This window comes from Lipotes vexillifer, unplaced genomic scaffold, assembly GCF_000442215.2.
Source record: "Lipotes vexillifer unplaced genomic scaffold, Lipotes_vexillifer_v1.1 scaffold1079, whole genome shotgun sequence".
NCBI classification, from domain to species: Eukaryota; Metazoa; Chordata; class Mammalia; order Artiodactyla; family Lipotidae; genus Lipotes; species Lipotes vexillifer.
The window spans coordinates 517,056-530,125 of record NW_006772344.1 but is presented as its reverse complement, the minus strand read 5'-3'; the positions used below and the strand labels follow the sequence as shown (position 1 = coordinate 530,125).

At 33.9% G+C, this 13,070-nt stretch overlaps 1 protein-coding gene across 1 annotated transcript in view; it reads right to left on the bottom strand.

Annotated features, from left to right (window-relative positions):
* The window catches only part of LOC103090871 (protein PTHB1), a 222,599-nt gene that overhangs the window by 24,877 nt on the left and 184,652 nt on the right, over positions 1 to 13,070 (bottom strand). Inside the window, exons 12-14 of the mRNA XM_007447404.1 lie at positions 10,072 to 10,125; positions 3,656 to 3,758; positions 2,083 to 2,187 (exon numbers count right to left, since the gene is read on the bottom strand). Coding sequence (XP_007447466.1) covers positions 2,083 to 2,187; positions 3,656 to 3,758; positions 10,072 to 10,125 — 262 coding nt within the window. The remainder of the gene's footprint in view (positions 1 to 2,082; positions 2,188 to 3,655; positions 3,759 to 10,071; positions 10,126 to 13,070) is intronic.

Here is a 13,070-nt window from a genome sequence, read left to right as displayed (position 1 = left end):
TATCTGTTATAAAATTACAACACAAACAACACATATCTGCTTAAAATATAATATAAAATTTTCAAGATTCTTACAGATGATTTAAATGGCCCTCCAATAAAGATAAGCCAATTCACAATTGAAGAATATAACATGAATAAATGAAATCTAACAATATATTTCATTCATTCTCAGAAGTCCATGAGAGGGTGTTATTCCAGTATAAATGTGGCAAAAAGAGGTAAAGATATATGATCTAGCCAAAAGCAAACCAGACTCAATATGTAAATGACATCAAGAGCATTAAATGAATTTTTTGGAAAAAATTTGAGTGAAAGACAAATATATAATATTAATATTTCGAGTTAGTCTTGCTTATAACTTTAGTTAATAGATACTACTATGGAACAATGTCTATTTTTCTTTCAGCTTGTCTCGGTATTCTTTTACTTTTATAGACTTGTTTTTACTTTAACTTCTAATTAACCTTCAACCAATTAATGCCTATGCTCTTTGGTTTAGTAATAATTTATAGTCTTTCAAATTCTGTCTTTAGAAAAGCATAATAGCTAAAAATGGTATGTGCAACCATAAGCTCACTGAATGATTTTATAACTTTGTAATGTATTTAATTTTAAGCCTTTTGTCCACTTACTAGGTAATCCATTTCTTTATTTTGAACCACTACTTTTCCTTGAAAGCAAATGAAATAACTAGTTGAATTAAGGCATCAACAATCTCTATAACTACATACACAAGGTGTAATAAAGATAAAAAGTATAATCATGCCTATGATTATTGAGATGTTCAGTTAATGATAAATGATCTAGAGATTTTAGCCAACATTTCCTGTTTTTTATTTCACAACTCAAAATTAAAATAACACTGAACATTTCAATGCTCTTTTCAGAAACATCCAACTAAGAAGTCCATCATTCTTTGATCCCTTACAGAAGATTTGTATTTCTCTCCAAAGACAGCTTTCGCAAAGCCATTTAACCATAAAATATTTATGTTACCCCAAATTTTGAAAATATAGGTAAATGGTTAAAGTGGTCACTTCTGGCCAGAAATGATTTTTTTAATAATTTAAAGCAAAATAACTTACAAAGAAGGAGAAACAGATTTTGAAAACATGTACTAAAGTTACAAAATCACCTCCAAGCATAGGATTGTCAATGCATAAAACAGAAAATTCACCTAGACAAAATAAGAACTACTATTATTAAAAACATTGCCAAGGTGCCTTGTTAGCACAGTACGTAGTTGCATCAGTCTCATAAAAACATTGCTAAGTAAGCAAAGTAGGTGTCAACAAAGAGAAAAAAATATAAATAAGCATCTCTAAGCTTTTTAAATTAAGAAAACTGTACAGAAATGCTTAAAAAACACAAATGCAACATTGTTGAAATACCCTATCAGTTATACTACATTTAAACGTTTTTTAAAAAAAGCAATAACTAATTATTCTTATTCTATCAATCAACTAATTGTCAAACTGTTACTATGAAAAATTCACTACACACACACACACACACACAAAACTATAAAATTGAACCCAAGTTGAAATTTATAATAATTAGATCTCAACTGGACTAAAGATAACATTTTCTGATCTATTAAGAGTTTCTTGAAATAATACAGATCCTGTTCTTAAATATTTTAACATGTAAGATAATAGTTTTATTTAATCACTAAAGCAGTGTTTGGAACTCTGAAGACTGACTTAATATTACAGCAACCCATAATAGTCTTTTTTACTAATTCAGACTAGGTTTTTCTCTTTAGTTCAAATACATGAAGTCTGACTAGATAACATTTTTCTAGTGGGAATAAAAATACATCATATTTGCTATTAATTGAAAGGATAGAATCAAACATTACATATGGAAATCACCTAAATAGACTATCACTAATTATTCATAACACATCAAAGTAATTTGAACATACATTTTTATTTAACACTAGAAAAGAATATTTTTTCATTTAATAATATTTTACAATGTGTTTTCCCATTTTAAACACTTAAACATTTAACTCATAACTCCAATAACTTAAAAGAAGTGCTTAGGCTTGTAAATTCATGAACAACTGTATGCTTACCTGTAGGTCTGGAATAAGAAACAACAGCATTTCCTTCCAATTCAGGTGGTAAATAACTTCCTTTCAGATAAACAGAAAAGCCTACTGTTCTAGTCATCTCTGGTGCTATAAGCAATGTAAAAATAATATATTACATAATTTTGGACAATTATTATTAATAAACAGTTAAAATTAGACATATACTGCATGCCAGCTACTGTCTTAAGCACTTTACATAACAATTACATAGATTAACTCATTTAATCCTCACAACAACCCTACATGGTGGGTATTATTATTATCCCCATTTTTTGGTGCATGAGGAAAATGGCTACAAAGAGATTAAAAAGCTTGCCCAAGGTCATATAGCTAATACAGAGCTGGGAATTGACTCCAGAACAAGGGTACCTAACATTCTACTGCTTCTCTTTACTCAGATGAACAGGCAGCATGAACAAAGCAAAAGGTACGCAAAGGGCAAGAGAATTTGGGAGTGGGAAATAGTACCTTATCATGGCTAGAACACGGACTGCGGGATAAAATGGAAGGGGGAATTGGATATGGATGTAACTAAAACTGTGGCAACTTGGCAGATTGTGCATAGCCTTCCATATTCATGTATTTGACCTCCAACCTGCATTAGAGAGCTATAAGAGGTTTTTAACTTGAAAAATTAATGGTCCAGAATGTGTTTTAGAAAGACAAATTGGAAGTATTGTGAAAAATTAAAAAATAAAGTGAGATATCACCTACAAGTTTACCTCAACCATTCAATCACTCATTCACTGATTCAATGAATACTTACTGAGTTTCTACTATCTGTCGGGCACCTAAGGTAGGGGTTGGTTATAAAAAGGAAAAAAGAGAGATATGCTCTTGCTTTTTGTGAATAAGACATAGGGTTCCCAGCTGAACAGTAGCAGTGAAGAAAGACAGAAAAAGACTTGAAAGATAATTCAGAAATCATTTTAACAGGACTAATGACAACTGGATGTAAGTGGTAAGAGAGACCCTATGCAAAGAAATCTTAGGCATTATTACAGTCACCTTACATAGATTCATTTTCTAATTAAGTCCAATTAATTTTCTGATTAAATTCTAATTAAAACAGTTCTGTAACACAGAGATCATTATCCCCTTTCTGCAGATTAAAACAAAACAAAACTGAGGCTCCCAGTAATTACTAAAGTAGCTTGCCCATGGTTACACATTGAGTGTCAGAGCCAGGATTCAAATTCAGGTCAGATTCCAAAGCCAATATTCTTTCTTCAAACATTACAGATTCAATAAATAGCTCACTAGAGAAACACCAATAAAAAAGCCTTCCAAAATATAGTATTTAAGTACAATTATTAAGAAAAGTACTTGAAAATCTGTAATTACTTCAACTCAACAGCCATTCACTGAATGTCAATGCTTGATGTTTGGAGGGAAAATATAAGCAAAACAACACAATCGTTGATTTCAGGAAGATACCAGTCTCACTATTCAGACAAGAAATAGAGCCATGAAATAAACCCACTGATAAAAAAAATTTTAATTAAAAAAAAAACCTCACACCATGATAGACTTTAAGCCAAAACAAAACACTTACCCATAAATTCAAAGGTGAAATGATCACAAGTCAATACTAAAGGTGGTTGTACATAGACCGATAATCTGATCTTTTGTAAGGTCACTCGATTCTGCAGTGTGACCTGAGAAAATAGAAATTGTTATTAATAAAAAAATTACATTTTTTCCAAATTGGTAGAATATCACAACTACTTAAAAAATCATTAGCAAATAATTGGGAAATACCATCTGAGGAAAAAAAAATGAGCTGTCACAAAACATAACCTGTAACATAGGTAGTAGATTAAAAAGTTCTACCCAGTTAGAAACTGGGCAAGGGAGTTGAACAGACTTTTCTCCAAGAAGATGTACAAATAGCCAATAAGCACGTGAAAAAAATGCTCAAAATCTCTTTATGAAATACAAAGTAAAACCACAGTGAGATACTACTACACATCTACTTAAATGCTATAACCAAAAGGACAGACAAAAACAGGTGTTAGCAAGAATGTAGAAAACTAGAACCTGCATAAATTGCTTATGGAAATGTAAAATGGTATAGCCATTCAAGAAAAAAGTCTGACAGTTTCTTTAAAAATTAAACATAAAATTGCCATCTGACCTCACAATTCCATGCCAAGAGAAATGAAACATATGTCCACCCAAAAACTTGTACACATGTTCATAGCAGTACTATTCATAATAGCTAAAACTAGAAACAACCCAAGTGTCCATCAACTGATGAATGGACAAACAAAATATGGTATATCTCTACAATGAAATGTTATTCAGAATAATATTTAATACTATTAATAATAATAGGGCTACCCTGGTGGCACAGCGGTTGAAAGTCCGCCTGCCGATGCAGGGGACACGGGTTCGTAGCCCGGTCCGGGAAGATCCCACATGCCGTGGAGCGGCTGGGCCCGTGAGCCATGGCCATTGAGCCTGCGCGTCCGGAGCCTGTGCTCCGCAACGGGAGAGGCCACAACAGTGAGAGGACCGCGTACCACACACACAAAAAAAAATAATAATAATAAAAAGAAATGAAGTACTGACACATGCTACAACATGGGTACATTATACTACGCTAAGCGAAAGAAGCCAGTCACAAAGACCACATATTATATGATTCAATTTATATGAGATATCTAGAGTGGGCAAATCTATAAATCTACAGAGACAGAAAATAGTAGTTGCTTTGGGATGGTAGTGGGATTGGGGGTGGGCGAATGGAGAGAACAGCAAGTGACAGCTAATGAATATGGGGTTTCCCTTGGAGGGACAAAAATGTTCAAAAATCAAATGGTCATCATTCTACAACTCTGCAAATATACTAAAAATCATTGAATTGTACACTTTACAAGAGTAAATTGTATGGTATGTGAATTATATCTCAATAAAGCTATTTAAAAATGTTCTATCAAAAGAAGACCAAAAAAATCTGCCCTCATGTCTGGTGAATAATTACATAATGAAATATTATATGTGTTCATTTTTCTTTACATGTATAGATGTGGCATCATGAATTATTTATTTTATCTAGTATCAATATATTACCTTTTACACAAGTTACGCTCTAAAGATTTCCTTTCTAGGTAGGTATTTACTATCAATAGTTTAAATACATATCAAAGCACTACATTTTCTTCCACGGCTTAATACAAAAATACCTGACATAACTAATTCTAGAAAATATCAAAGAATGGCAATAATTACTGCTGCATTTCTAAGCTGCTGCTCTTGGTTCATGATGCTTGGAATGATAATTCCCATTCCAGTCAGAGTTAATAGCTATGAATTCTGGGTTAATAGTTTGACTGAGAAATAGGGTGGGTATGGGTAGAGAAGGCCAGGACTTCTCTCACTCCCCCTGAGGAGGAACGACAATAGAATCCATCAGGCCCAAGGATCTTTACTGGGCCACAGTGCTACGGGCATCAAAGAAAAAGCTTAAAGATCTGGCTTCCATTGGGAACATTCTCTCTTTATATTTTGTCTCCTAAAAACCCCAGCCTCTTTGAACAGTCTCTTTGGATGAGTTTATCCACATGGTAAGCCAGATTTATCACAGTCACCGGCCAGGTAGAGTTGCTAGACCAACTAAATCACAATCTCTGGGAGTAGGCCTGGGTATTGGTATTGCTTTAATAGTTCCCCAGGTGATAGCTATTTACAACCAGAGTTGAGAAGCACTCTTCTATTATACATGACACCTTTGCTATGGAGCAATTTAGTCTAGTTACTAGACTCTAGTATATGAGACAGATACATTCCATTATTAATTGACATAATGCAAGGGCATACTTAATTTTTAAGAAAAGTCATTTTGAATTTTCTCTTAGGTAAAAGGCATGTATCAACTATTCCTTAATTATATATATACATACATACTATAGATAAACAATATACAAGAATATACATCTGGCCCACAAACATTATACACATATAATTAGATTCAGTAAATGCCTTGTATTAATTTTAAATGATGTGGATATTCTGTACAACTTAAAATAAGCGCAAAATTTTTGACTTGCAAAGTAAAAAATTTAAAGGACAACTATTGAGGCAAATAAGTACAATAAACACAGCAAATGAACAATGAACCCTCAATTTTTACTTTATAAGCCCTGGGAATACATGGGAGGAAATCTGCATACCACAAAGATTCTGTAATGATATCTGACCATTATAAAAATCATAATACCTTTTTAATAAAACACTGATGGTAATTATGGGAAGAAAAAAGTACGCATGTGCTGTAGACATGATAGCTATTCCACTAAATAAACAGAACACAATTTCAATATTTTACTATTAACAATAATAGGCTGGTCTGTACATATATTTTTAAATGAAATTAATGATAATAACCATTAGCAGCTTTCTATATTCATGAAACCATGCTAATAAATTATTTATGTGTATTATCTCATTTAATCATTACAACATTGTGAAACAGGTACTATCACAATATACCATTTTACATAAGAGAAAAATGTGGCTCAGAGAAGCTAGATAATTTGACTAAGGCTACTCTGATTATAAGTGGAAGAAGCACAATTTAACTTCTGTCTGTCAGAATCCAGAGCCCACACTCTTAATCAATTTTGGTTAAGTCCCAAAATAACTCTGCAAATGAAGAAGTACCCTCATTTTACATTTTAAAAATAGAGGTTCACAGAAGCTCAATAATACGTCTAAGACCATCCAGCCAATATGTGCAAGAGAGCTGAAAACTATGACCAGGAACATCTCGTGAGAGGTTAGTTTTAAAAATGAAAATGAAAAATCCTTAAGGTAGTGATAAGCCATTATTAAGACAGCAGACGTTCTGACCCTGCCTGGCATAACAACATGTACTTAGACAACAATCGTACAATTTTACATTGTTACAAGTGCTTGCATTTAGTTTAGATGCAAGATCAATGGTGATAACTCTCATACACAGATCTATTGAATCCCAACAATGGACTAGGCACTTTCAAAAGTGAATCAAGAAGATGTGTGACAAAAATAACTACAGTAACAAAGAAGAGTTGTGTTTGAGCCAAAAAAAAGAGTTAAAGACTTGGCTAGACCATAAACCTCATATTTTAAGAGAAAAATAATTATAGATTAAGGGGGAAATATGAAAATTAATATCAGAATTTTCCATGCTATTTTCCATTTCTAACAAAATAAAATATGATCCTCAGGAAACATAATACTAAATTTTTATCCTAGATATATAAACATGACTCCAAAGGCCAGGTATTATCAACCACTCTGCCTTAGTTGCCTGCAACAGATGGTCACGCATCACGCACACACACTCAAGGTAGCCACATCTTCATTCACTTGGAACGGATGGAAAAAGTTTCTCAATTAACAGGATTTATTATGATGGAAACTTCCATGGTTATATATCTTGGCTGCTGTTGTTATAAAAGGCTATAAGGAGAGATTTATAACAGAAATTTGTATAGGAACTGTCAAGCAGAATCAGGAAGTCATGGTGTCTGCTGCTTAAGTCCAGCTGATTTTGTGCAACTCTTGTGTGTCACATTCTTTCCCATTCTTTTATAATGGCAATAAGGAAGAGAGCTGTGACTTAGCCATTCTCAAACATAGTTAAATGTTATTCTCCTAATGAAGGAGAATTTTCCAATAGTGTCATGCCACCATTTTAAGGTGGCTATTACACATGAAAGCTTAAGAACGGCATGGGAGGGAAATGTGTATTTATTTATAGCAATAACTAGTAGTGAGGGAAAAAATTAGCGTGAGCAAATTATCTGGTTTAGGTACAAGATTTCTTTTTGCAATTTGCAGTGTGCTCCTGAATTATTATGTTATGTGTCAGAACAATATCAGTAGATAGATATAAAAGATATTTTCCTACACAGAAGTCTATAGATCATTCCTGGAACGCTACAGGGTTGTTGGTTTTTTTTTCCTTAAATGATTGATTTCTTGCCACTAATGCTTTTCCAGACTCAGAAGTATTAATGGGATAGAGCCTTTGATTGGACAGGGGGAATGGAGACTGGGAAAAGACCACCCTTGCTACTAGTGGCAAGAATCCAAAAAAATTAGCTTAGGAAACTGTTATAAGATTGGGCTCCCTTCAACTTCTACCAAAGATCCCCACACTTGGGCCACCCGCTGGGTCTAGTATAAGCGAACACAACTGGTAAAGCCTGGTGCCCTGTCAAACTCCTCCAAGGACAGCAACCCATAATCTAAGAAAATATAAAGCCCTGTCCAAGTTTTGACTTAGCAAATCGCCAAGATCCACAACTTTCCCTGGCTCCAAAGTCTGGGCAGTGATAAATATTTTCAGCTTAATAATGTGCTGACTTATTACCACACTTTAATCTAAATGCCTTAAGAGAGTTCTACATTTGAGCCCTAGTTCTAAAATTCTACAATGGCAGGACTAAAAATCTTAACCAAAACCACATCCTTCATATTCTATTTTTTGGGGACTATCAATTTGTCACTACTCTATTTTGTGGCTTCTTCATTTAATATTTTCTTGCTATAAATGCATCCATTTAAAGCTAATACTATGGCAGATAGATGGCTGGAAATTCTTTTCAAACACACACATAATCATACATAGAAGAAAGATATTATTAACATTCATATGATTCCCCAATATATATATGATACTGCAATCAACTGCTTGGTCTACTATGAATGTGATGACACAATTCCTTTAGTATATTTAAATACTAATTTTTTTTCTAGAAAAAAGACCCTTAATCACACTACACATTTAATTAATGGTAGGAATAAGTCATAACAATTTTTTGTTACATACATATTGCTATAAATGCAATTACTAGTTTTATATTTGTAGTAAACAATAAAGGCTATCTATTTACTACTCAAGGCTGAGGAAAACTTACAAATGTCAAGTGTTTGGGTTTTTCTTTTTCTTAACTTTTTAACCAAGAAATCTTTTGTTTAATTGAATAAATTTAATGTGTAACATTGTGTACATTTAACGTGTACAGCATGTTACTTTGATACATTTATATACTGCAATATGATTGCCAAGGCAGTGATATTTATCACATTACATAATTATAGTACAATATTATCTATATTCATTATACTGTGCATTAGATCTCTATGCCTTATTTACTACTCATTACAAGTTTGTGCCCTTAAACATCATCACTCTTAACTGCCCCCAATCCCCTGGTAAGCACCATTTTACCCTCTGTTTTTTACAGGCTTAATTTTTTTAGATTCCCACATATAAGTGATATCATACAGGACTTGTTTTTCTCTATCTGACTTATCTTACTTAGCATAATGTGCTCAAGATCCATCCATGTTGTTGCAAATGGAAGGATATCCTCCCTTCTCATAGCTGAATAATATTCCATTGTGTATATGTACCATATTTTTTTTTATCCATTCATCCATCAATAGGCATTTGGGTTGTTTCCATATCTTGGCTTTTGTGAATAATACTGCGATAAACATGAGAGTGTATATCTCTCCTGGGAAATACTATTTTCATTTCCTTTGGTTTATAGCCAGAAGTGGAGTTGCTGGGTCATACAGATTTTTTTTTAAATTTTTTGAGGAACCTCCAATTGATCTCCAAAGTGGTTGGATTAACTTACATTCTCACCAACAATATTTAAGGGCTCCCTTTTCACCACATCCTCACCAGCACCTGTTGTCTCTTGTCTTCTTTATGATAGCCATTCTAAGGTGTGAGGTGATATCTCATGTGGTTTTGATGTGCATGTCCCTGACGATCAGTGATGTTAAGCATGTTTTCATGTGTCTGTTGGCCATTTGGATGTTCTCTCTGGTAAATGTCTATTAGTTCTTCTGCCCACCAAGTGTTTGTTTTACATTTCCATAAGCTACTTATAGGGTGACAAGTGACAGATGTGATGAAATGTGTGATATTGTTTGCACATTACAGTCTAGAACTATGTACAATACCTTCACTGTGACTGAAGGGACAAGGTCAGCTCCCACTTCAACATCAGTAGATTGCTGTAAACACAGAATTGAGAAGAGAAGGAAAGAATAGTTTCAATACTGCACATCAATGAGTAAACACAGTAGGTGTGATACATATTTCTCACCACCAAGAAAAACTATAAAGGATTTATCACTCTGATGGCAGACTAAAAGAGTCAGTGTGGCTTTTTGGATGGCTTCATTGGGAAAGTCACAAGCTAATATTAAAAAACCCACGACTCCAAAAAGGGAAGAAAAGTTCACATATTTTACTATCAAACTACTCTACTGACAAATTTCCTTAAAAACTGAAACTAATTCTATTTACTCATTCTTTATATTACAGAAAAGAAGACTTCTGTATATTTTCTATATAAACAGTACGCCATTCTTTTAGGTCCTTGTATTTTTAGCTTGCTAAAGGTATGTTTTATTCTGATTAATAGTATGTATTGAGGGCTTCCCTGGTGGCGCAGTGGTTGAGAGTCTGCCTGCCGATGCTGGGGACACGGGTTTGTGCCCTGGGCTGGGAAGATCCCACATGCCGCGGAGCAGCTGGGCCCGTGAGCCATGGCCGCTGAGCCTGCGCGTCCAGAGCCTGTGCTCCGCAACGGGAGAGGCCACAACAGTGAGAGGCCCACGTACAGCAAAAAATAATAATAATAATAATAATAATAATAATATGTATTGATATCTAAGACATGTAACTAATGATATAAAGATTGAGTGGTCTTACACCTAGAAAATAAAACAAAAGTAGGAGTGTATTTTTTTTTTACTAGCGCATATCATAAACTCTTTTACTCTTTGAGCATCAGCCTTGGTTACCTGGTCCTATCTCTTAAAGAATTCAGAATATAATATAATAGAGCAAACATTTCCTTAGGATTCATAACTTGTTTTTTAGAGTGGTAGGTTGAGAGGAAAATATGGTCACTCTATAATAGAATAAGATCAAAGCGTAACATATTTTCTAATAATACCCACATGAATTCCTGAGGGAACAATTAAGATCATGAAGTCTCTGTCCAACAATGAATAAATCCATTGTACTTTGTTAAACTATTTGGAATTATTTTACTAAGAAAAATTAAATCACTTCTAAGCAGCGGGGATCACTATGATGTAATGGCCATCAGCATAATTAAGAGTTGGGAGATTCATATTCTATTTATGATTCCATAGGAAACTATATATGAACTTTGATCCAACTTCTCAGTCAAGAAGAGAGGATAGCGATGTTTATCTCTTCTATAAAAGCCCCCATTCTAACACTAATTATATTATTTTTTGGATGTGTGCTTTCATAACAATGATTGAAAATAAAATATTAAGCCAGGCTTTTTGCTCTAGTATTACCTAAAATCCAGGAAATGTTTTACATTTAGCTGTCGGCAGTTCTGGAAGAGAAACCAACATCTCCTTTTTCCTGCTCTTTTCAATCCATATCTAAACACCTAGATATTTCAGGGACAAAAGTCCTTTGGAAACATGAAATTACAGCCAGAGAGAAGGAGCTCTACAAAGACAGCATAGCATCACAGCCACCTAAATCGTTAGACAGATGCTTTCCAATGGGATGAATATGATACTCTCAAGAATCTCTTAAGAAGGAGAAAAATAGTAAGAAGGGGAAATGAAGCTGAAAAGAGACATCTAGTTACGAGGAAAAAGCACTCCAGGTTACTGATAGGGAAATATATATTACAATACAGTGCTAGTCCATAAGGCCTTTCCTCAGAAAGATCAAAAGTTGCTAAAGAACAGAAAGGGAATTTCAATCTGAATAGCCTATGTTTAAGAGAACCTAGAAAAAATTATATAAGTTGCTCAAAGGAAAAAAAGAATCATTTCCAAGGCAAGAAAATGTGTGTACATTTGTCAGCTAACTAAGCAAAAATGTTCCACTCAGACTACACCCTTCAGGTAGAGTGAGAAATGGTGTGTGCTGAATATCCAATGTTTAAACAGTACCTCTACTATGTGACTCAGCTGGGTGAATGTTTCTTTCATACATAGTCCTACTTTTTTTACGTATACCCAACTTACTATACTATGGCAATGTTAATGTGATTTTTATCACAACTTGGGTTGGCTGTTTATACTAAGATTAATCTTTGAAAAGCTTATGGAACTACTTACTATATTATGCTGTGATACCTAAATATCAAAGTCACTTCCTAAGCAAAATTATATGACATAAATTCCATACAGAGTAAAAAACAGTGAATTCAATCACTTTCCTAAATTGATCAACTTTGGTACAGATATAGATAAACTTAATATATTTTGCCCAAACTGAAGGCAGTGAGAGAAAACCAACCATAATCTAACAAGTGCTTACAGAAGACTAAACAAAGAGATGGGGTAACGTAACCAAGGACAGTCCCCCTTTCTTGTTTCTCAGCTTTATTAATTCATTTATAGAGCGAATATATACTGAACACCCATTATGTGACTGGCATTAAGGATATGGCACTGAAGGAGACAAGTAGAATGCAGGTGGTGGTGGTGGTAGTTGTGGTGGTGATGATGGTGATGATCATTTTAAAAGAATTAAAATGTAATTTTATTATTATAATGATTTGTTAGTTAATTACCATAATTCAACAAAGTGGATTCTATTACTATTCCCATTTTACAGATGAGAACATTGAGACTAAGAAAATTGAATACCTTGCCCTGGGTCACACAGATAGAAATGAGAGAAAAAACAATTCCTGGCCCAACTCTATTCTTAAACTACTTCCCCACCACAACCACCATAATGTATTAAAGACTATAAATTACCAAACCCTGAGCTATGCCTTTCATAAACATTATCTCATTGAACCTTCAACAAAAATCTAGTGGGGTCAGTATTATTCATCTGGATTAGGATTATCTCAATACTCAGTACTGAAAAAGTTTTTTAAAAAAAAGTAGGTAGGGCTTCCCTGGTGGCGCAGTGCTTGAGAGTCCGCCTGCCGATGCAGGAG